Source organism: Pocillopora verrucosa, chromosome 2 (genome assembly GCF_036669915.1).
Source record: "Pocillopora verrucosa isolate sample1 chromosome 2, ASM3666991v2, whole genome shotgun sequence".
NCBI lineage: Eukaryota > Metazoa > Cnidaria > Anthozoa > Scleractinia > Pocilloporidae > Pocillopora > Pocillopora verrucosa.
The window spans coordinates 4,319,544-4,344,084 of NC_089313.1; the positions used below are offsets into that span (position 1 = coordinate 4,319,544).

Below are 24,541 nucleotides of genomic sequence, written 5' to 3' on the forward strand. Positions count from 1 at the left end.
TGTGACTGTATCGGGCGATTTATGTAAGAAGCAGCCATTTTAACCAAAAATCTGACCACGAAAAAGTTTACTTTATTATGTCGTTTCTCTCACCTCATTCCTAGTCCACCTCGCTGCTTATCCTTAAAAATGACAACCGCTGTGGCTTGACATACTCCAAGTTATCAACCTTGTTTAAACATGCGATAGGAAGTGACTTTTAGTTTTAGTTCACGCAAGCAATCCAACTCGTCTTATTTATTTTCAGGCACTGGTGGAAATCTTTTACCAGCGAAGCATCGTGTCTGCCTCTGTCCCATCACCAGACCCCCAATAAGTAAGTGGTAACTTTAATATTTAAAATTTCGAGTGCCGCAAGTAATCCGGGCTTTTTCAATCTTTGGTTTACCACTCCGTGATTGGTATAGAAAATCCAGGCACTCTGTCGACCAACAGATGCACACTCGTCGCTCGTCACTCGATCACAGATTTTCCTGCGCCGCAGGAAGTTTGTTCGTTTTTTACTCTGAATCCTCACGGACGCCTTATGATAGTAATCGTGGTTCTGTTTACTCGTTATGATTTTTTTTAAACCATTTGAAAACAGAGGCTGGGCCGCTCGATTTTTAGCCCATTCACAAAAATAATGTTGCGGCATACCGCAATATTGGTTTTTGAAATTAAAGTGGACTGGACTCAAAACACAAGAAAATGCAGAAAAGCGACGAGTTAGTCATGTGTATGGTGAAAGTGTAGTTTTGTGTTAAAGTGACCCGTTCTCGTACCATCTTTCTTTTGCTTTCAGAACCGACTACAAAGCCAACTAAAAGAACACGTAAGTGTAGTTTTTCCGGTAATGGAAACTCATTGTTAAAGATTTAAATGAGATGCGCGGGAAAATACATTATGTAACGGTATCTAAACCAAGGGACGCGATCTACAAACGCTATATAATTAAGTGTTAGTTAAGTTGTTTTGTCGCCCATAGTTTATAAAAATCTTTAAACAAATCTTGTACCTATAAGTCAGGAACTACATTCACGTTCATGCGATTCCCATTACTAATCAAAGAATTTTAATTCGTAAGGCTTACAGCTTGCAAACGCACTGACATTTTAAATGCATTCCTTTCGACATTACCCCAGTTCTTTCAGGTCAGGAAATGTCTTGCTCCTTATAGCACACGAGAATCTTTAATATAGTAACTATGAAATTTACGGCAAAAGGGCCTCTTCATGATGTATACCATGCAACAAAAATAAACTGTTCATTTTAATAATTATGCTACGATTGTATAATGTTTTTATTTATCGAATTTGTTTCAAATTTTCAGGGTTCCCCCGTATCGTTGCGTTTTACCCACTCAGTAGAAAAACAAGAGGTAAAGACATCAGCTCTAGCCAGAACCCCGAGGGAAAGTTACACAACGTACGTCCCGCACCTGGCCCTGATGGGCTGCCTGATGGTTCCTATTATTTCTACGGAAGAAAAACCAGTTATATAGATTTCCCCAACAAGGGAAAACTCGATTCTAGATACTCCCTGACTCTCCTCGCCTGGGTCTACCCTGAAGGTTCTGGACCAATATTTCATTTTTCTCCGGGAGGAGTTCGCTTCTGGGTCGTCAGACCGAATACTCTGTTCGTGCGATTTGTCCGCCGCACAGGGAGACCAACCCGGCAGTTGATCAGTCGCACATTGAGACCTGGAAGGTGGAATTACGTTGGAGCGTCGTATGACGAAAGGACAGGAATTGCAACGCTATGGCGAGACTCTCAACCTGTTAAGTCTCTGTTCATTGGTCGCATTCGTCTAGCTACCAATCGACCCGTAAGAATGGGTGCATTGCCGCGTGACTTGCGGTACTTCCGTGGAAGGATCTCTTGTATGCAAGTGTACAGTGTACCCTTGTCTGGTCCTGAAATAAAAAGAGCTGAAAGGGTTTGCTTCCGAGCACGTGAGTAACATTTCTTATTGCATTTATTTATATCATAGCGGCGCTACTACGCGCAGAGCCACGTACCTTTGGAAATATTTCGAAGAGAATGATGGGTGGCAAAAAGAAGCCAACTAGGGCTCCTCTTTTAGGCGAGGTAGTAGCCTGCAGTGCAGTTGTCTTAGTAAGGCGAGTTAACGTTAAAAGCTCCCAATAGTGTATCCGAGCGGCCATGTTTGAATAGGAGTCAGAGTGGACGGTGGGGGTAGGGGAAAATATTCACTCCCTCACTCCCGCCCCTCGGTAAAATGTTCTTGTTCTCCCCAGCCTTCCGCTGCTGTTAAAATCAAAGATGGTGGCCATAATTTTCGCTTGGAAAATACTAAGCACTCGCTCGCCAAAATTACGCCTGCTCTACAGGTTAGCTGGGCAAAATTGACGTAACACTGATATTTGAAATTTATTGTCATTCTTAGGTCCAACACAGAGGCCCAAGCCACCTCAAAGTAAGTGGTTAGATGGAATATTTCATCTATTATATCGCAAACCTCTTCTCATTTCCCTTCCATTACTCACGTATATGTATTAACTAATTACAGTGTGTGAACGCGCATACAACTTCTAAAGCTTTAAAAAGCCACGACACCAGTACGATAACCTCTTACATAGATGATATTACCTGGCCGTACGGAGATACGAAATTTCTCCTCGAGTGATGAAAAATATTTCACGAATGCGCAAAACGAACGAGTGAATTATTTTTTAACGCGAGAAGGAAAATCTATAAGCGGCCTTGTAATATTCTATTTATGATATAAACATCAATGAAATACTAACTCATTTCGCTTTTTTTTTTTTTGAAGTAGAACCATGCGCTGTAACCAGAGCAACATTGATCTTTTGACGTGTTGAGATAACATCTTATCTTCGCGTGATAAAATAACATGTTATCTTCACGTGTGAAGATGTCATGTTTCGCGCGAAAGCTCACTCTTTATTCCATTGGTGTTTATCTAATATTATTAGTTTACACGTCACTACGCCAACATGACATATAAACCTGGCCTCCCTTAATAGGACTCCCGGATGCTGTTGCCTTCTACCCCTTGACGGTGAGTTACAGAGGTTATGACGTTGGTCCCAAGAGGAATCCGCCGGGAAAATTATTCAACGTTAAACCAGCGCCCGGCCCCGATGGACGACGTGGTGGCTCGTACAGTTTTTCAGGAAAGCCTAACAGTTTTATTGAGTTCCCCAACACGGGACCACTTGACACCCAGAACTCCATCACTCTCTTAGCATGGATCAACCCCCATGGGGGTGCGGGACCTATCTTCAACTACGATCCCAGGGGGTTTGGCGTCCATTTTTGGGTTACACGTGCAGGAAGACTATTTGCACGTTTCGTGCGGCGCACGCGAGCTATGACACCGCCGCTGATCAGTCGAATCCTTAGGCGCAGATCTTGGAGTTTTGTTGGTTGCACGTACGATCAGACCACAGGTGTTGCAGCATTGTATGTCAACGACAAAAGAGTCGCTACTAAGGCTATTGGTCGAATACGTTTATCGACAAACTATCCTGCTAGGATGGGTGCAAAAATACGAGATAATCGCAATTTTCGTGGTTGGATAACGTGTATGCAGGTTTATGATGCAGCTCTCTCATTACGACTCATCAGGATCGCCAAGAAACTTTGCTTTAAAGGTGAGTATAATTCTTTTAACTCTTTGACCCCAAAAAGTGTTTAGCATATAAATTATTCTTTAAATTTACCTCCCGAATCACACGTTAAGGTCGTTAGAGTATCAACAAGAGGAGTTCTCGACTTCTAAACAAATTCTCCATTTCAATACCATGGAAAATGTACAGAAAATAGTGTGGAGAAAATTGATACTGGTGTAAGGGTGTAAAGGGCGGAGCCCCCTTTGTTTTCATTTGGTTAACGTGTTCCTTCTTGTTGTTTGTTATTTAATTTAGAGGCAAATTTGTTTGACATAACTGTTCCTTCTTTTCGTATTATTGCATTTTTTAGCTTTCCCCACTCCTGCACCACCAACACCGGCACCACCCCTTCGGGGAAGAAGTAAGTTGTAGCTTTTAAACCCGTTATGCTCCTATTTAAATCTAAGAGTTTTTTAAACCGTCCAACTTCTCTTTATACTTAAATTAAACAATTTATATTTATGTAAAGCTTTTTTGTATCCTGAAAATGTGCGATAAATTTAGAATTGGCTTTAATCGGAAAATGGTGACCCTGGTGATGGAAAAAAGTATCATGTTGTGACTATAAAATGAATTAAATTTTATACTTTATAATCTTTATTTAGCTTGCAGATCTCGTATTGATCTTGGTATCCTACTTGACGGCAGTGGCAGTCGGTATAGATTCAGCCAAGTCCTTTACCTCGCACAATTGATCATCAGATATTTTGACATTTCTAGGATCTATACTCGTGTCGGTATTATTGCGTATTCAAACACTCCAATTCCGGTATCTAATTTCCGTACCTTCTCGCGCAAATACGATTTGTTAAAGGCAGTGAAAAAGATCGGCTTTCCTCGCGGACGATCGTATACAGGACGCGCGTTGCGCTTTGCTAAGAGATATTTGTATACTGGGTCACGGTCGTCTTCTCGAGCCAGAGTCCTTGTAGTTGTCACTGGTAGTAGATCCTCCGATGGTGTCGCGCGGCCTGCCGAGATGCTCAGGCAAGCTGGGGTCGAGATATTCGCGGTTGGAATGGGTGGCAGGACCAGCATGACCTCTTTGTCTACCATAGCGAATGACCGTCACCACGTGTTCACTGGTGTGAGATTGAGAATTACAACCAACCTGCCAAAACTTGTGGCAAAGATATGTGCAGCTACTCCAAAACCGACACCAACAAGGAGTAAGTAAAAAATTCAACAATCCTCGATGTAATTCATATTACGAACGGCAACTAAGAATCACAGTTATACAGATCTTTAACCTTTGAAGACTTTTATATATTGGCGCAAACGTGCAAGTTCTCAACCGCTAAAAATTTTACACAACCTGCAAATTTGGAATTCGTTTTATTGATGATCTAAGACGATGAATAGCCTCAAAAATCCAGTTCTTTTGATGTGCATCTCTTCAAAAGAGAAAGAGAGGAATGAAGTTTGTAACGTTGTAGCTACATCATGTTTCAATAGAATTTACTGTTGTACTGACGTTTCATGTTTTCTTTGATTGCAGAGCCTGGCCCATATGGGACAAAAAAACCATCACCAAAGATTGGTAAGAAAATGTTATTATGTGACAGTTTCCCTCGGGTAACTAATTATTTCCAACAATTCACTACTTGCGTAGATGTGGTTGGAACTTAGTCCTACTAGACCAGTGTTTGTACGTCTTGTAATTTGCAGATGGGAGAGGGGGGGGGTTGCCCATGTTTTCTATTTTTTTTACTGGGGTAAACCAGCCATTACACACTGACTCTATATTCCCTCTTTGTTAATATTATGATTTTTACGTGGCATTGTCATTGACAGAGGCAAACTAATGTGATTTGTGAAAAATATCACACTCATTATTACTTTTAATTATACTATTGGCTTAATAATCCGATTACGTTTGTTTTCATTCCAACAGAGCCACCCCCGGCTATGGGCGTATACCCATTAAATGGCATAGAACGTGGAAAAGACAAAGGCCCCTTTAAAAATCCGCCTGCAAGACTTGTCAATGTCGTTTCTAAGAACGGACCTGACGGGCTTCCAGCTGGTTCTTACCAACTGCAAGGATTTGCCAACAGCTTTATTTACTTCCCAAATACCGGACGGTTGGATACACATAACTCAATCACCATCCTTCTGTGGCTCTACCCAGAAAGTGCTGGACCGATATTCCATTACTATCCCAGGGGTATCGGTGTCAATCTCCGTATGATTAGCCGTAGGGTAATCCGTGCGGAGTTTGTGACTCGCAACCGGAGAAAATCGTTCAAGATCTCTAGGAGAATACGTTCCCGAGTGTGGAACTACATTGCTGCTACTTACGATCAGAAAACTGGCTTGGCAACCTTGTGGTTGGATGCTATTCCAATCACTCAACGAAATATCGGGAGGATTCGACTGGCCACAAATTACCCAGCTATTTCAGGACGAAGGCCCGGTGACCCTAGACATTTCAGAGGTCGCATCTCGTGTCTTCATATTTACAATCTTGCACTTAACTCTTATCAGATAAGGAGGCTCAAGAGATTTTGCTTCCGCGCAAGTAAGTTGGTATATTTTATCTGACATCACTAGTGTAAACGATTCGCGTCGTGAAGTCCTCTAGAAAAGTACAAATCATTTAACAAGCGGCAGGAAACTTATAATTCACTACGCCTGTTTCGATCCGCACTGAAAATTTTTTCTGGTACATTTTTCGTATCTTCAACTGATACTCAGTGAATACATTTTCAACCAAGTTTGCTGCACACAGTTCAAATGGTGTGAAGTCGATAGATACTTAAGACACCGATTTAGAACTCAGCGCTTCGTCGGGGCCGTTTGCATGCATACTTCTGCTGACTTACTTAAAGATCTTGTACCTTTAACAATTGTCCATTTCTTTTTTAGGACCTGTGACACCGAAACCAACGCCAGGTACGTTAAAAAAATGTTCTGAATAATTTCTACATATTTACGTTTTCTAAGTTGAAAGAAACAGCTTGGTGAGTCACAACTGCCGTTTGGGGTTTGAACTTGGTGCCTCCGCTCTAGGGGAAAATGTGTCATTGTAATCAGTACCTTTGAAATGGGTGGGACATTGTAGTTCGCAGTGGAACGTGATTATACACCATTTGCAATTTTTGTCTCCAAATGTAAAAACGAAAATGTCCTAGTTTGTTACGGTGTCTAGTTCAGTTACGCAGTTTGAGTATCGTGCTTGCAGCTTTTCGATAGTTTTCAAGTGTCAGCTGTGTGCGCGCCGGATTTTGATCGCCTTATCCCTCAGAAATATGGACCTTATTTGTCTCCAAGTAGCAAAATTGTAATCAGTACGTCCACTTACTATTTTACACTGGCTTCAACTCAGGTCTCCCACGCATTGTTGCCATCTACCCCCTCGACGAACAATACCAAGGGCGTGACGTCAGCGGAAACCGAAACCCCACTGGTACCCTTGTTGGTGTGAGAACAGGACCAGGTCCTGACGGGTGGCCGAACACAGCTACCGAATTCTTTGGGAATCGAAACAGCTACGTGGAGTTCCCGAATACTGGAAAGCTAGACGCAAAGAATTCCATAACAGTGTTGGCCTGGGTCTTGCACTTGGGTTATGCTGGTCCGATCTTTAACTTTAATCGTGGTCCGGGTTGGGGCGTGCATCTATGGATGACAAAACCACGACAGTTCTTTGCCCGGTTTGTCAGACGGGGTGGTCGCTTCACCACACCGCTCGTAACCCATGGCAACAACGTGCGATACAAAGCGTGGAATTTCGTTGGTGCATCTTTCGATGGAAACACAGGAATGGCCACACTGTGGGTGAATAATCGACCAGTTGTTCGGTCTAACATCGGGAAAATTCGTCTGGCGACAAACCGACCCGTGCGTATGGGTGCAAAAATTGGCGATCGTCGGTACTTCCGTGGCAGGGTATCTTGTGTTCAGGTTTACAGCGTGGCGCTTACGCGAAAGCAAGTCATAAATGCTGCAAGGAGATGTTTCAAACGTAAGCCTGGCTAAACTTTCATTAATTGTAAAATATCTGTTCTTATAAGAGTCGTTTCGTACCAAGTCGATTCATACCCAGCTAGGACCCTTTGTACCCGGTCGGTTGATTCGTCTCGTACCCATACTACTAAAATGTGTTATCCATGTCAGGTATGTTTTAAATAAGTAAGTTTTCTTATGTTCAAAAACAATATTACCAGCGTTAGATAAGTTTTGTTTACGTGACGTACATTTTTGATGCGCAACCACGAAACGACCTTGTGTACCAAACGAATGGATACGTTCAACTTAATCGTACCTTAAGAGCAGTTTCCAACTACTTCTTGCACAGCAATTTAGTTATGTTTCATAGCTTACATTAGCTCGCCATTAAATCAAATCACACTTTCTCTTTCTCTATCAACAGGACAACCGCCACCAACACCTCCCCCACCAGGTACGATTTATGAAAGTGTGTTTTTTTTTGTTTTTTGTTTTTTTTTTGGGGGGGGAGGCAACGACTACGGCAAAAGTAATTCTGATAATATCCAATTAAACAAAAATCCTCAAAAGAACCTTATAGAAAAGGGGTATTGAATACCTTGATCACCTCCTCGACCAGGCAATGGTCCGTTCTTATGAAAATTTGTCATATGTCGGCCAACCTTGAAAGTTTCTTTTAGATTTGACGAATGAGCGTTTGCGCCTACTTTTGGCTATCCACGTGATTCCTTACTTTCTGAACGCCAGTCCTAAATGTGAATTTTTTTTATCTTAAGATTTCAAAGAAAGTCCTTTGGCAATGTTCTGACCTTTTTCTTTGGGCAGTGACAAATAAGTGGGCCCAATAATTGTTGTGTCTAAGCTTCGTTCGAGGAAGTTCTCTTCTCAAGTTCCACCCCTGACTGGTATCTATGACGTAGTCAAAAGCTTATCAGGGAATTTTAGATGGTTCATCCCCATCCAGTAGCAACAGTGAATGAGATAACTGTGACCAGAACTGCTTCCTGTAGCTCTTGTAGAACGTTCAGAAGAAGCTCCAGTAAAACTAATAAATAGGACGGCCTTGTCTTAGTGGGTGGGTGACTGTGACCGTTACTTGACCCGTAACCTTCAATTAGGATTTGACCAAGGGGCGGACTGACTTATTTTACTCGTTACTTTGCTTTCTCAGTCTGTAGAACAGTTGTAGACCTTGGTTTCTTAATTGATGGCTCTGGAAGTATCGAATATCACGGTCGAGGAAACTTTAGGCTTATGCTTCGCTTCGTAAAATCCATTGTGGTCACGCTGCCCGTCTCAAGAACACAGTCGCGTGTGGGTGCAGTGCTCTTCTCCACCAATCCTTTTCCACTGTTCAGATTTGGCCAGCTGAACACCATCACGCACGTGCAACAGGCTATTGACAGCATTAGGTACCCTCGTGGAAAGACTTACATCGGCAAGGCTTTGGCTTACACCAGGAGATTCTTATTTGGCAGACGTAGGCAACGGAATCGCAAGCGCGTCTTGATCATGCTCACGGATGGTATATCACAGGACCGCGTCGGGCGTCAGGCGTCGCTGTTGAAGGCTAAAGGCGTTGAGGTTTTTGTCGTTGGTATCGGAAGAGCGCTGAAGAGACGACAGTTGTTGCAGATTGCCACAGACAGGAACCATGTTTCTGTTGTATCGTTCAGAGGGTTGGCTGCTTTATCAAAGATGATAAGGTCCAAAATCTGTCAGCTTGTCCAACCTACAGGTTAGTACATGAATGTTGTACTGATATGTCTCTGGGATGAGAAACAAAGACACAAGTTCAGAAAATGTATAGGAATTTCCTGCGAGAAGTAAAGAAAATAAGAGAAGAGTACTCGCAGGCTAACAGAGATATAAGTTCATAAAAACCCTTGCTGTTGAAGGAAAGGGAAGACTTATTCAAGTTTAGCTTGATATGGCACAAGGGCGTTTATCAGGGCGGAGTATTAAATATCTTTTCTTCCTTTTCAGGAGGGCCAATGAAGCCTACACCAACTAGAAGTATGTATCATTTCAAACCAGCTCTTAAACGAGCTATATCATAATCTTCTTTTTATTGTTGCTACCAGTTGAAATTTTGTTACAGTGATTCCGATCCGCTAACACTGAAGTCACTTAGGTCGTGTCACAGCAAATTTGATACTAAGACGAGAAGATTTTCCTCTGACTTTGGAATTTATTTTCTGTTACAATTATCTTGCAGTTTATATTCCAGATTCTGTAGTCGTGTACCCTATGGACGGTCCGAGGCGGGGTAAAGACATCAGCCGAACTAAAAATCCCTCGGCCACTCTAATGGGCGTAGGCACGGCTCAAGGTCCGGACGGCCGTCGTGATGGATCCTTACGTTTCTATGGACGACGGAACAGCTACGTCGAAATTCCTAACACGGGAAAGCTGGACACAAGATACTCAATAACTATTCTCATCTGGGTGTACCACGCAGGGATATCAGGACCCATATTCAATTACAATCCACGAGGCTTTGGCGTGCACGTCTGGATGACAGGGCGGCGCCAACTTTTCGCGCGCTTTGTGCGACGCTCAGGGAAATTCACGTCACCGATCACCACTGGAAGAATGAAATACAAGGCGTGGAATTACGTCGGTGCAAAGTACGATGGCAGAACGGGCGTGGCGACGCTTTACATCAACTCAGTACCCGTCGGAATTAGACGTTTAGGGCGAATAAAGTTGTCGACAAATTATCCCGTGAGACTCGGAGCACGGGAAGGTGACAGGCGCTATTTCCGAGGACGACTCTTTTGCGCGCAGGTATACAGTGCTGCACTCAGCCAGAAACAGATCTTCGCGGCTAAACGGAGATGCTTTCTACCAGGTTTGTGCTGACCGCGTTCTGTTTAAATGCTTCTAAATAATAAATAACAAAGGTTAAGGTTTGTACATTGAGCTTTCGTTGATGACAATCTGAATAAGAAAGTTGTATATGTATGCTGGTACACAGGTTTCAGTTTATGACACAGCTCATGTACATGGGACTTAAAGATAACTTTTTTATGATCACGAAGGTATTAACAGATAACTCTTCTCTTGCAGTTCCGTCTCCTACTCCTCCTCCTGGTCCTCGTCCAAAACCAGCGCCACGTGGTAGGCCTAACATGATAGAATATGTTCATCATGCTTATTTTAACAATTTTCAAAGTTTAAGAAAACTGAAGATGATTTTCAAATGCTTTTCCCTAAGCATCTATTATTTCTCTGTTAGTTTGCAGGCAGCGTATCGATCTCGGCTTCCTGGTGGATGCGTCTCGCGTCAGGTACAGCTCCCGTGTCATCCTGAGATTCTTAAAGGACACAGTCAGGTTATTTGAAGTTTCCAGGCTGAAAGCTAGAATTGGCATTGTACTGTACACCTCAAGAGTTAGGCTCCTCTTGGGATTTAGAAGAAATTACAATCCAAGTCAAATAAGCAGACTGATTGATCAGATCCGACTCATCGGTCGCACTGGCAGATACCTTGGAAGAGCCTTGACTTACACAGCTCGCTACCTATTTAGAGGTAGACCACGCTGCGGGCGAAGAAGGGTTCTTGTTGTTCTGGCAACTGGAGAGTCCCGCGATGATGTCACAAGGCCTGCGAGAGGATTATTTTCCTCGGGTGTAGAATTATACGCTGTTGGTATTGGAAGAGTGAGGAGACAATCGTTGCTTCGTGTTGCCACAATCTCAAGTCATATTTTTAAAGTTGGTGCGAGGCAGTTGGTGTCATTAAGTAGGATTATCAAAGATAAAATATGCAGTTCGACAGGTCAGTAGGATTCTGGTAGTCAAACAATTTCCGCATTTTTAAAACTTAGCAAAGCAGGTAGCTAAATATTTTACTTTGTCTCAGCAGTGAGAATCGGTTTTTCGTTATGTCATGCATTGCACATTCTCTGCTCCACTGCGTTTCATCGAGTGTCTGCGAATAGAAAATTCAAGAGATATGTGTGGCAGAAATATGGCCGTCGAAAATAATTCATAAATACTATAATGCTGGGAAACACACGGTAACTCCACAGTTCTCTCTCATGGACACTATTCCTAATAAAAGTCAGTGCTACTTCTTTTATCGCCGCGCACATCATCGAGCAGATTTTGAATATTTGCAATCTGTGACGGAGACAAATTTATTTTTCGGAGACAGAAATTTTGTCTAAAAATGTCCTAAATTATTCGAAACTGTTTGTCTTTACGACTTGTTCCTAACACGTTGTCGCCCCGTGAGTTTCGCCTTTAACAACGCTTTTTTTTTCCCATTTTTTAGTTATTGTTTCCGGTGGTGCAGTCGGTTTCTATCCATTTACAAGCACCTCTGGCGGACGTGACGTCAGTAGGTTCAGGAATCCAACAGCACAGCTTGTTGGCGTTTCATTCATTCAAGGCCCAGATGGACATCCGCAGGGAGCTTTATTTTTCCCAGGGATGCGAAGACAAAGAGGACGATTAAGAGGCAGCTATGCTCTGATCCCAAACAACGGATGTCTGGACACTCGTTACTCTATTACGATAATTGCCTGGATTTACCCGGAGAAGCCCGGTCCCATTGTGCACTACAATCCGAAGGGATGGGGCCTTCACTTGTGGCTCACTCATCCAAACGAGCTCTACTTACGCTTAATGCCTAGAAAGGGCTCGCGGCATAATGTTAAACCACTGACCACCCAGAGCTTGAAGCCTTACAGTTGGAACTATATCAGTGCTACTTATGACCACCGCACAGGACTTTTAACGCTTTGGCTGAATGGGCTTCCTGTGTCTCAGAGGAATATCGGAAAGTTTCCTTTGGGCGTAGCCACGAACTACCCCATAGTCATTGGTCAGCGGCCTGGAGATCGTCGCATATTTCGTGGACGTATTGCGTGTTTGCAAATTTATAATGTGGCTATGACGAGAGCACAGATTATCGCTAGGAGAAAGCAGTGCTTTAGACCAGGTAGGAGAAGAAATTACAGTCTAATTGCGTTCAAAAGCGCAATGATAAACATGAACCATCTATCACGTCACCTTTTGTACAAGAGTCTTTGAACTCAGCTGTGAAGTTACCTCGAAAATGATTATCTATGATCGTGGAATACTGTTGAACTCGAGTATTTGGAAACGATTTCCACGACGACGGTTTGTTGTCGCCATAAGTCATATCGCACGAGGTGTCTTGGTAGACATTGATGTTTAGTAAATACTTTGAACCGAATTGGTGTAAAAACAATTGTCGATAATATGGTGTAATCCTGCAGATGAGAGTAGTTTATAAAAAAGCTCCCTTCAGTGATCGTGATTCACCTCCTAACAACCTGAGCGTAAGCAATCAACAGCGTCAAATGATGATTTGTCAGCCGAATGCTATAGCTCTCGTTCAAGCGACCTTTTTAAGGTGTAAAGGTGTCTACTAGTTTTTGAGAATTCTAAAATATAATGTTTCTTTAAACTTTCCAGTGGTTGTACCCACCGCACCAACTCAGAAACCATCAACTCCTCGACCAGGTTTGTTGTACAGCTTTGTCGTTATTTTCCGAAAGGCCAGAGATGTACCCAACCTAGAATTTTGGTAATACTTGACTATTTTAAGCGTCTTTTCTTCGTTATGGTTTTGCCAGGTGAAATCTTGAAAGAGCTTCTGGTTTGCTGAATTTTAAAGCCTTTTATTGTGATGGAATTTCAAATAATTTCAATTGGCCAGAAATGTTGAGGCAAAATATTACTTTAATCTGAGTCTCTTCAAAACCTTTCTGTTTGTATTTTTAAGCAGTGTACACGTGGCGTATTTAAACCCGTTCGTCCACCCAGAAAGATCGGGTTTATCAAAACACATAATGAACAATTCATTTCGGGCGCCTTTCAATGGACTCCATCAATCAAAATAGTGAGAAAACTTTAACATAACAATTAGACAGTCTCTCTGGTATCTGCCTGTTTTTAGTTGCCCCTAATTTATCTTTTTTTTTCGTTCTTTAGTTTGTGCCGTACCTATTGATCTGGGCTTCCTTATCGACGGTTCCTCCAGTATTGAACGTTACGGCCGAGGAAACTTTGCCCGTATGTTAAACTTTATCAAGTCTTTTGTGAGCTTCTTTCCAATCTCTCGCCGAGATACTCATGTTGGTGTGATCCTCTACACTCGCCGAGCTATACCTATCTTCAGGTTTAATAAATACTATACGAGGGCGGCCATCTTGAGAGCTATAGAGAACCTAAGGTATCCCCGAGGAGGTACCTACATTGGAAAAGCTTTGTCATTTGCCCGACGGTATTTGTACCCAGGAAGACCAGCGTCTAATAGAAAGAGGGTGACAGTCGTGCTTACCGATGGCATCTCCCAGGACCGTGTAAGTGGACCGGCGCGTCATCTTCGTGTTGCAGGATGTGAGATCTTCGTTCTTGGCATCGGACGAGGATATAGAATATCTCAGTTACGGCAGATTGCTACCGATAACAATCACATATTTACGGCGTCTTTTAGATCGCTCGGGAAAGTTATACAGAAGATTAAAAGCAAAGCCTGCCAGAAGCCAGTGCCCACTCCAAGTAAGCATTGCTCTTGTAAAGACCAATATTTTCAATTGAAAAAAGTGTATGTCCAATTCAATTTCTTAGCCTGCTTGCACACTAAAATTCAAGTTATTCCATCTTTGAAATTAATCCTGTGCCCATACAACGTAAAAGATAAGGTGATAATTGAACCTTACTTAATTTAAAATATATTTACTTCTCATGTTATCTGATTTTCCCTTCCTTTGCTTTTTTGCAGTACCAACACCCCCAAGAGGTAGGTCAGCTGTTGCTCGATTTAAATGCCGTATATCATTTGAGGTTATATGAAGAAATGAAAATTACTTTAAGTTTTGTTTTTACTTTTAAATTCTCTCGAAATTTCAATTCAATCTTTTCAAAGAAAGATTTCGATTCGTTTACCTCTCTTCAACTATACACGAAATTAGTGTTTCTGAAAGGTGTTCGTCTTAACTTCAGTTCGTCTCCCAAGTACTATGGCTGTTTACCCATTCGATCGTGTGCGAGCGGGTCGAGACATCAGTCGAGGAAGAAATCCGAGCGCACGAATTATCGGTGTGAAATATGGACAAGGCCCTGATGGTCGTACGGACGGCTCTACGGAATTTTACGGAAGACCTAACAGCTACGTGGAAATCCCCAACCGTGGGAAACTGGACGCGAGGTATTCCATAACTTTCTTAATCTGGGTGTACCATAATGGCCGCAAGGGACCAATTGTAAACTACAATCCGAATGGCTACGGCGTTCATCTGTGGATGACGAGTTATCGGCAGCTATTTCTTCGTTTTATGCACCGCGACGGACGCACAACTCGCCCCTTGAGAAGCAATCGGTTAAAGTACCGAGCTTGGAATTATGTTGGTGCTACTTATGACGAACGATCTGGTATTGCTACGCTGTGGTTGAATTCTCAGCCGGTAGCAAGACGGCGTTTGGGTAGAGTGCGTCTCTCCACAAACTATCCTATCAGACTGGGAGCCATCAGGAGAAGTCGCAACTATTTCAAAGGAAGGATCTTCTGCTTACAGCTTTACAGCGTCGCGCTGACAAGAAAACAGATCTTTGAAGCTAAAAGGAAGTGCTTTTTGCCAGGTAATGTTGATGAACTGCATTCTCAGGTCTGATTTTGAGTCCTCTCCTCTTAGGCTGGGAATTGTTTCAATTGAACTGCGGAAGAAGAAGTCTACTATTGCATTGTTTGCCAACCAACTTTTTGACAGTGTCGGTAGCCTTCCGCTTTTTGCGTTTGAAACTTTGAAGTCGCTTCGCTAATATTTTCTTCTCTCGATGCAAGCTTTACTGGAAACCAACCAGTTGGCCGAATCTATGTTAGGTTAAAGAAAGCACCGCCTACGCCCGACTACTAGTCATTGTAGATCTTAAGGTATTAAAACAAATTATATTTACATAAAATTGTGTATTAATTTTATTTCAAGTTCCTAAGCCAACGACGCCGGTCACCAAACCAACAACTCCGCCTCCGAGAGGTAATTGAAAATGTTTTTTGTTCTTCTGTAAGAGTAGAGAAGCAATTACTTCAGAACCGCGCCTTGTGACTCCCGTTCGTGGCGTGGTTACTGAGTTGTTTAAGCAAAACAAATGATTCCGTTCTTAACTCTCATTCGAAGACTTTGTGCTCGAACGCTCAGGTTTCTCTTTGGAATTGCAAAATGATTTAAGTAACAAATTGTTACCAAGACTCTTTCACCTCAGAGAAAAATCATGGAGTATCCCTGTAGTTCTGCGTTAAGGTGTCGTGCTCTGAAAGATCCTTCGTTCCTTATACTTTTGCTTTTTTTCCTAATGTGTTTTATCTGTTCATTTATTTATCAATTTGTTCTTATCACGGTATAATGATTGATATGGATTACATTGATTTCAGTGGTTCCAGAAAACGCTTTTAATAGGTTGGCTTAAAAAGTTCCTTTGTTACTAAGTTCGTCACGAGATGTGCTACAGTTGTTCCAACCGTGCTCAAAGTAAACTGACATTTTACAAATATTTTGTTTTGATTTTAAGTTTGCAAAGCCCGCATCGACCTGGGATTCCTTATCGATGGCTCTCGCCGAACTGGATCCGTCACTTTCCGGCGCATTATCGAATACGTAAAGGAAATGGTCAGGCGATTTGATGTCCAGAGATCGCGAACTAGAGTAGCTCTAACCATTTTCGCTTCAAGCCAGCGGCTGGTTTTCCGCTTTGGCAAATCGTACAGTAGAGCGCAAGTGTACCGAGAGCTTAAAAAGTTGAGTTTGTTGCGTGGAAGGCGAAGAAATACAGCTCGAGCCCTGATGTATGTTAAGAGACATATGTTCCGAGGCAAACCCACATGCGGCAGGAGAAGAGTACTCGTACTGGTAACTGCTCGTGAAACACGTGACAATGTGGTGCGTCCGGCAAGAATCTTGCACGCTGCCGGTATTGAAGTGTACACAGTCGGCCTTGGTCGGGTTAGTGTGCGATACTTGAGGAAAATCGCTACAGACCGGTTCCACGTGTTTGTTAAGAATGCACGGAGCTTATTGACTATCGTGAGAACCATCAAGGACAGGATGTGCCACTCCCCAGGTAAGACTTCATAATTTTGGAGTTACAATTGAGACCTTTTCGTCATAGTACTCTATTTGCTAACTGACTGACTGGCTGACTGACCGACCAACCAACCGGCAGGCCGACCGATAGACAGACAGACAGACAGACAGACAGACATCGACTGTCTTCAACCTTCAAATAGAATGGAACAATTGAAGTCATAGTGTTCAATTTAACTTGTCAATATTGAAGCATTGGAATGACACCACTTTGCAGAGTTGGGATAGAACGAGAGAAAATCAATCAATAGCAATTAAGCGTAGATATATTAATTCATTTCACTTTTCTTCTAGTCATCATTTCTAGAGGAGCTGTAGCCACGTATCCCTTCACAAGTGCAGTACGAGGCAGTGACATCAGTCAATATAAGAACCCTCCCGCACGACTTGTAGGTGTTTCCTACATCCAGGGACCTGACGGACACCCGAAGGGAGCTTACTACTTCCCAGGAAGAACTCGAATTAGGGGAAGAACGAGAGTAAGCTATGCCGTTCTCCCGAACAATGGTTGCCTTGACACACGGTACTCGCTGACGATGATACTCTGGGTGTATCCTGAATCTCCAGGACCTTTGATTCATTTCAATCCCAAAGGATGGGGAGTCCATCTGTGGGCAACCCGTCTCACTCAACTCTACTTTCGGCTTATGCCAAGGAGTAGGACGGGCCGCAGAGTGAAAGCTTTGATTGGTCGCGGGCTCAAACCCAGGACATGGAACTACGTTGCAGCTAGTTACAACCACCGCACCGGTTTGGCGACTCTCTGGTGTAACGGCTACCCGATTGTTCAAAGAAATGTTGGCCGATTCCCAAGTGGGCTGGCCACCAATTATCCCATAATGATCGGTCGTAAGCCTCGCTCTCGTCATGTGTTTCGTGGACGAATCGCGTGTCTGCAACTGTTCAACGTGGCACTCACGCGACCTCAGATCATCGCCTTAAAAAAGAAATGCTTTCGACCAAGTAAGTGTTACCAGCAATTAAGAGATTTGGTACATTTTATTGAATTATTCCAACTTCTTTTCTTACAAGTGTATTTCATTATTTTACTTATGTAACTCTGAATTTCTCTTTTTCATTCTAGTTCCACAACCCCCGCCCACTCCAAGTCCAGGTATCCGTCACATATTTTTACATTTTTAGATTTTCTCCATAGTATAATTTTTAAAAAACTTTATGAAAATCTATTTTAATTTGCTCGGCGATTCATGGTTGTTAATGAATATCGCATAACTGCGCATTATTGTTTCTGATAGCAGGAGCGTAATTACTTTCAGCAAACATGAAAATTAATGTGTATTAGTCTACTATGGAGTTGTAACAAAAGAGTTTAGTGCGGAGGGCGACTCCATTCCCCTTGAACTGCCTGTTTCCTAAACATGAAACTTTAACTCTTATTTTTCAAACTCCATCAGGAGACTTTTTAGGGGTTTCGGTGGTTTTTCGGTTGGATCACTTGGTTTTCAGGCGGTATGGATTTGGATCAGTCGTCGCCAACAAAGCACAAAGAAAGGGCTAGGGAAAATTAATGCCCTTTAGCTACCAGCGAGGGGTTTTATATATTTCAGAGTGTTATGGGGCAATCAGTTACAGGTGAAACTACAAATTAATCATTTTCTATGTTAGTTTGCAGATCTCGTGTGGATCTTGGTATTCTTGTCGATGGTTCCAGCAGCGTCGGGCGAAGGAACTTCAGAAAAGTCATTGACTTCGTGAGATCTTTGGTCAGCTTCTTCCCTCTGTCCACGCGACAAACACGCGTAGGTGTGATGCTGTTCTCCTCTCGACCGAGACTCATGTTTGGATTCAACAGATATGGCTCAAGAGCGCATATTGTCAGAGCCATCAACCGTATAAGGTTTGTCTAGGACTGGTGTCATGTTGCCTATTTTTTCGTATTTCGACTGGACGAAACTTTGTTCTGCGCCCTAAACTCGTTTTCCTCTATCCAATAAAAACGTAACGTTTCCTGGCGGAAATATAAATGCTGCGATTTACATTTCTGTTATTCTTGCCAGATATCTGCCGAGAGGACGGGGAAGTTTTATTGGACGAGCTCTCAGATATGTCCGCCGTGTGCTGTTCCGAAGGCGCGCCGTACAAGGGCGTAAACGCACCCTGCTTATCTTATCTGATGGTGTTTCCTCGGATGGTGTTCGAGGACCTGCCTCACGCCTTAAGCGAGAGGGAGTAGAGCTATTCGCCCTTGGAATCGGCTCGCGATTCAGCAGAAGTCAGCTACAGATGATTGCATCAAGCCCTCGTAATGTTTTTGCGGCTGGATTTAGTCGGCTTGGAAAAGTTATTCAGGCCATCAAAGAGAAAGTGTGTCGCCCTACACGACCAACGCCTAAACGTGAGTTTATCATCGTGTAGTACTCGTCTAATATTTATTAAGTTATTGAAACTTAAGCCGATGGTATCTTCGATGCGAGTTTCCACAGTGAGTGAAGTCAAGTTTTTCTGTCATGCATAACTTGTATGTTCACGACTGAAATACGCAGACAACGGATATTACAAATTAAAGAGAAAGAAAATTTTCTATGGAACATTGAAAAAGTCATCTAAGAAATATAGAAGATTAAAATAAATCGACGCAAATTATGAAAACTTCGAGAGATACGGAAATTTATCCAATTGAATTTCAATCCTGGTCGTAAGGGATGAATAGTGTGGAACACGTAACTCCTTGAGAACAAAACTTACTTCAGAGAATAAGGAGGATAATATCTTGTCTCTCTTCATTCGGCTTTTTGTATTTTCGTGTTGGCTGTTTTTGTTTGAATTTTTGTGTATTTATGATTATCCGTCATGATAAGTCGGCTTATTGTAAATTATTTTTCTTTTGCAGCGACCGTACCAACGCCGACGAGTAAGTGTATCATAATAGCTGCCAGAGTTGCCGTGACGAAGCTGTTTAAGCAGTGCAATAAAACCTCTCCCAAAAACAAGTTCAATCAATTCTTTTAGTTTCAAGCCCAAGAGCAAAATGGAGAAATTTCAAATTGCAGGAAGTAACCAGAGTAATGTTTAGTGACTAATGATAAAACTTAAAGGCCCAGACTGTGATTATAACAATATCTGTCCAAGAGAAGTAAGGTTATATGAAAAGGCGGTTAACTAAACCCTGCAATTAATTAATTTATAGAGCCATTTTCAACGAAGAGTCGGAAGTATTCAAAACTTTCATTTGATTTGTCTTGATTTGCTCTGTGATTGGCTCAGAAAACTCGCCCCAGCATCTCAATCAGCGACAAGCAAAGCTAAAACCCATAACAATCTAGTTACCTGCGTTTTCCCGCGCTTCTGGCTGTTTTCTTCGTTATTTATTTTTTCGTTAGTTTTCAGATGCTTTATGAGATAAATGTCTTTGTTCTAAGTGGCGAGTGTGATAATGGTTTTGTTTTAAGAAAACTATGCTGAATATTAAAAGTAAAGTATATCTAATTTACAGGACCACCTCGTGCCGTTGCACTGTATCCCCTCAACAGTAGAACCCAAGGACGAGACATCGGCCCTAGGAAAAATAAACCCGGGCGTCCCAGTCAGGTACGTCTGGCTTCTGGACCAGACAAGTTCCCACGGGGATCCTTCTATTTCACCGGTCGGCGCGGTAGCTACATCTACTTCCCTAACAATGGTGGCATTGATACCAGGAACTCGATAACCTTACTAGCTTGGGTCCACCCTGAGAAAGGCGGTCCTATATTCCACTACAACCCAAGAGGTTCGGGAGTAAGCTTCTGGATCCTCAGGAGGAATACCTTGTATGTGAAATTCGTTCGGCGCTCTGGTCGTAGGTCGTTCATTCTGAGGGCACAAGGTATTCGCCCGAGGATGTGGAACTATATTGCTGCAACTTATGACTGTAAGACTGGGCTAGCTACCCTCTGGCGCGAGTCAACGCCAATTGCACAGAGAAATATCGGAAGAGGTTTGAGGCTCGCTACCAATTATCCTGCGATTATGGGAAGCAGACCAGGATCTAGGACTCGTTTCCGTGGTCGGATTGCTTGTATGCAGGTGTTTGATGTGGCACTGACTGGACCTCAGATGAACAAGCGACGCAATGTTTGTTTCAGAGGTGAGCACCAGTGGATTTGATTGAACTGAAAATTCGTTTAAAATATCTTTTCATTTGGAATTTTTAGTGTGAGTTACACTACAAGTTTCTTATAGGATAAAAGTATAAATCAATCATCAGAATTTTTCGTAATAAAATAGTTAAAAAAAGTCAAAAGTTGTCCTCACTACGTGTATTTCCAAAAAGAAAAGAGTTTTACCGCCCGTTATCATTGAGCTATACCAACTCCGGCGAGAGCGAATGCGAACATGGGGGTTCTTTTGCTCAAGTTAATTATTTTTAAAGCTCAGTTTTGAGACACGCTCATAGATACATAGTATTTATCGATATGTCATGATCTACATTTTCCCATAATGAAATTTTGGGCCCTCGTGTGGCAATTATTAGAGTCAGTTGTGGATGCAACCCTCAACCGAAGACTTATCTGTCAGCTAAGCGTAAACCCCTGCAATATTCCACTCTTAAAACTGATTCGATGAGTTTGTATTAATTGCCACTATGTGATTTTCGATCTTAGGTGCCCCCCCACCTGAGCCGCCTCTTCCAGGTGAGTGTTGGTTTTTATTTATGTCACACAAGTTAATACTTGGACTTTGTAAAACGAATGTTATAAATCTGCAACACATTAAACTTTGGGTTAAAAATTTTGTCCTCCTGAAAAGATGACCACTTGAACATTTTTAGCCTTTTTCTTTTGCTAATTGTTTTGAAGGCATGATTTATTCGAGCTAAGGTATGGATCCTGTGTGATATACGTGCGTGATTTTCTGTCTTTCAGAGTTACCCCCTCTTGTCGCTATATTTACCCTGGATGGGGAGACTAAAACTAAAGATATCACTCGTAACAACCCGCCCGGTATCCCGTCACATGTCCGTCCAGCACCAGGCCCCGACGGAAATTCAAAGGGATCAACTCAGTTTTTCGGCTCGTCAAACAGTTATATCGAATTCCCAAACAATGGCAAGCTCGATACCAGGCGTTCTATAACCATTTTGGCGTGGATTTACCACAACGGGCGGTCTGGGCCTATCTTTAACTACGATCGACGTGGTTTCGGAGTTCATCTGTGGATGGTTGGACCCAGGGTGCTTTTCGTCCGTTTTGTGAAACGTTCAAGAGGGCGAACATCTTCAGTTGCGACCTACTCTACAAAACCGCGTTATAGAGCTTGGAACTACATTGGAGCCACTTACGATTACAACACTGGAGTCGCTACATTATGGCTGGACTCGAAACCTGTAGCGCGACAGAGCATCGGGCGTTTCGAGCTGGCCACGAATTATCCAATCAGGATGGGTGCACGAATTGGCGATAAAAGGGCTTTTCGTGGTAGAATTTCCTGTCTCCAAGTCTACAGTATTGCTTTAAACGCGAAACAGATACGTGGAGCACGGAAGCGGTGTTTCAAGAAATGTAAGTTTCTGTACTTTTTTGTCTCGTTTTAAAAAGTTACATTGAACGAAACGTACTCGTTGGAGTTCATTACTCAAAGGGGATAATCCAGGGAAGTCTTTACGGGTAGTCTTTACAATTGATAATGAATTAATATCGCGATACAAACGATGTACCACAGTGGTTTTGTTACTTTCGAACGCCAATTATTTGGTGAGTCAATAACGGGTTGAGTCAGCACACTCATGATGCTAAAAATCATTTGAGCAACATTGTATGTGCATAATTACGATAAGCAGTAAACTTATCTTTTATAACAAAACACAACTTTAATTAGCCTACAGGTTATTCATAATAAAGCTTAACGTGTAAGATCCTTATCTATTGTGGAAACTTTTATTTTGGGGAGGACACCTTTGTCAAGTCTTTCCTAGAAAATATTCGAGAGAGAATTATTAACACTTGCTAATATAAATCGAAAGTGAGATGAGATTTTACATGAAGGCCCTTTTAACTTCGCGAAACAACCGCATCGTTGCTTTTACGAATAAGCCTTACCACTGTACTTGATTTCCGGCATATTATTTTTTGAACAGACCTAATTCCCTTTCTTTCTCACTCACATTTAGGGCCAATTTCTAAGCCAACGCCTTCAAGTAAGTATGTTTCAATGCTTAAAAATAAATATGTTAGCTCTAGGTATTCACCGTGAAAGATATTTTTCAAGCACTTCAAATCCTGAGAATTACTAAAATTTTTTAACTTCAGAAGAGACTTCTTTTGCCTCCGCTGATAAAATCTACCAAAATGTCACCTTTTTGGAGGTTACAAGAATTTCTTCCTTTAATGCGGCATCTTTGTAAGATTTTGTTTATTTTAGTTTAAGATGGAAGTAGTCTGAGGCACGTTATCTTGAATATTGCATTTTAATGTTAATCACTGGTGTCATTTTTTCTTTCAGTAACATCTCCGACACGTCCCCTACCGGAAAGTAAGTCAAAATCGTAATTTTTTACTCTCATTACAATTATAGATAATTTATTATTGTATTTATTGTCGATGTATTTTTTAGTACGAATTAAGTTTTGCTTATTATTTATTATTTATGAGTAATAGTGATTGTTTCATCTATGAAGTCGTCGTTGCTCGTCTTTGCCCAGCGTTAGCGTAAAGATTTATACAGTGTGCGATTTTTTGAACTCGCAAGAAATTTTTAAACCTGGTTATCGCACGGTACCATGTGAGAAATTGCCACACCGTGGATATTGGGCGTAAAAAGTAATGGCTTGTGTCTTTCTTTTGTGTGTTATATAGTGTGTAAGATTGCTGTAGACCTCGGGTTCCTGGTCGATGGATCTGGAAGTATCGAGTTCCAAGGGAAAGGAAACTTTGGTCGCATACTAAACCTCATTAAATCGTTGGTCAGCTTCTTTGAAGTGTCTCGAGGGAAATCACGAATCGGTTTCGTATTATTCTCTTCTCGACCGATCCCAATTTTCGGGTTCCGACGTTATTCGTCCAAAGTTCAAATCCTCCGAGCGATCGATCAGGTGCGTTATCCTCGAGGGGGCACGCGCATCGGAAATGCTTTAGAATTTACACAAAACTACCTTTTCAAACAACGAACTCCTCGCAAAAGAAAGCAAGTGCTGGTGTTGATCACTGATGGTATTTCACAAGACCGTGTCGGTCCTGCTGCCAGTCGCTTGAAGGCGACTGGTACTGAAGTTTTCGCAGTGGGTGTTGGAAAGAACTACAGGCGTAGACAATTATACCAGATAGCTACGGATCGGAAGCATGTAGTGACTACATCATTTAGCATGCTAATGACAATCATATTGGCTTTAAAGAAGCAAGTGTGCCAACGGCAGAAAGTTGGTGAGTAGAGAAGATCATTACTTATCTTCTATGCCAGGATCTGATCGTTTCATTAAAGTAAATGGCATTAGAACTTAGGACCCTTTCGTTAATTAACTCCTTTAAATGAAACTTTTAATGAACCTCCCGCGTAAGGGCTTAAATCGTGGCTAGGGTTGGGTTCAACAACATCTTGGCCGGGCTGTTCAAAGACGGGTTAAACTAACCTGAGGTTAGTGTTAACCTACTTTCGAATAATGCGACTCAAATTTTACCCCAAGGTTAGGCTGACTTAACTCTGGGTTAAGACTTAACCTTCTTTTGAACAACTGGGCCCTGGAATCACCCACACAAGACTGGTTGTATAGTTATTCTGCATAGGAATGTCTTTTCGACCTTCGAGGGGGGAAGAGTGGGAAACATAGAACAATAACCGTTCCACGGCATGATTTAGCAACAAAATATGGCTTTTCTCTCTTATTTGTCTCAAGGCAATT

General features: G+C 42.2%; 1 protein-coding gene across 1 annotated transcript in view; it reads left to right on the forward strand.

The window, feature by feature from the left end:
• LOC131792717 (uncharacterized) overlaps window positions 1-24,541 on the forward strand; it is a 93,015-nt gene that overhangs the window by 6,567 nt on the left and 61,907 nt on the right. The window contains exons 9-42 of the mRNA XM_066162338.1: window positions 248-316; window positions 785-814; window positions 1,313-1,936; window positions 2,392-2,421; window positions 2,993-3,622; window positions 3,951-4,001; window positions 4,246-4,809; window positions 5,139-5,180; window positions 5,535-6,161; window positions 6,509-6,550; window positions 6,969-7,607; window positions 8,016-8,045; window positions 8,763-9,329; window positions 9,810-10,445; window positions 10,664-10,714; window positions 10,833-11,375; window positions 11,874-12,542; window positions 13,043-13,090; window positions 13,562-14,131; window positions 14,355-14,372; window positions 14,576-15,211; window positions 15,556-15,606; window positions 16,139-16,687; window positions 17,005-17,673; window positions 17,795-17,824; window positions 18,337-18,568; window positions 18,729-19,066; window positions 19,562-19,582; window positions 20,165-20,794; window positions 21,312-21,341; window positions 21,573-22,208; window positions 22,817-22,843; window positions 23,149-23,178; window positions 23,502-24,065. Coding sequence (XP_066018435.1) covers window positions 248-316; window positions 785-814; window positions 1,313-1,936; window positions 2,392-2,421; window positions 2,993-3,622; window positions 3,951-4,001; window positions 4,246-4,809; window positions 5,139-5,180; window positions 5,535-6,161; window positions 6,509-6,550; window positions 6,969-7,607; window positions 8,016-8,045; window positions 8,763-9,329; window positions 9,810-10,445; window positions 10,664-10,714; window positions 10,833-11,375; window positions 11,874-12,542; window positions 13,043-13,090; window positions 13,562-14,131; window positions 14,355-14,372; window positions 14,576-15,211; window positions 15,556-15,606; window positions 16,139-16,687; window positions 17,005-17,673; window positions 17,795-17,824; window positions 18,337-18,568; window positions 18,729-19,066; window positions 19,562-19,582; window positions 20,165-20,794; window positions 21,312-21,341; window positions 21,573-22,208; window positions 22,817-22,843; window positions 23,149-23,178; window positions 23,502-24,065 — 10,923 coding nt within the window. The remainder of the gene's footprint in view (window positions 1-247; window positions 317-784; window positions 815-1,312; window positions 1,937-2,391; window positions 2,422-2,992; window positions 3,623-3,950; window positions 4,002-4,245; window positions 4,810-5,138; window positions 5,181-5,534; window positions 6,162-6,508; window positions 6,551-6,968; window positions 7,608-8,015; window positions 8,046-8,762; window positions 9,330-9,809; window positions 10,446-10,663; window positions 10,715-10,832; window positions 11,376-11,873; window positions 12,543-13,042; window positions 13,091-13,561; window positions 14,132-14,354; window positions 14,373-14,575; window positions 15,212-15,555; window positions 15,607-16,138; window positions 16,688-17,004; window positions 17,674-17,794; window positions 17,825-18,336; window positions 18,569-18,728; window positions 19,067-19,561; window positions 19,583-20,164; window positions 20,795-21,311; window positions 21,342-21,572; window positions 22,209-22,816; window positions 22,844-23,148; window positions 23,179-23,501; window positions 24,066-24,541) is intronic.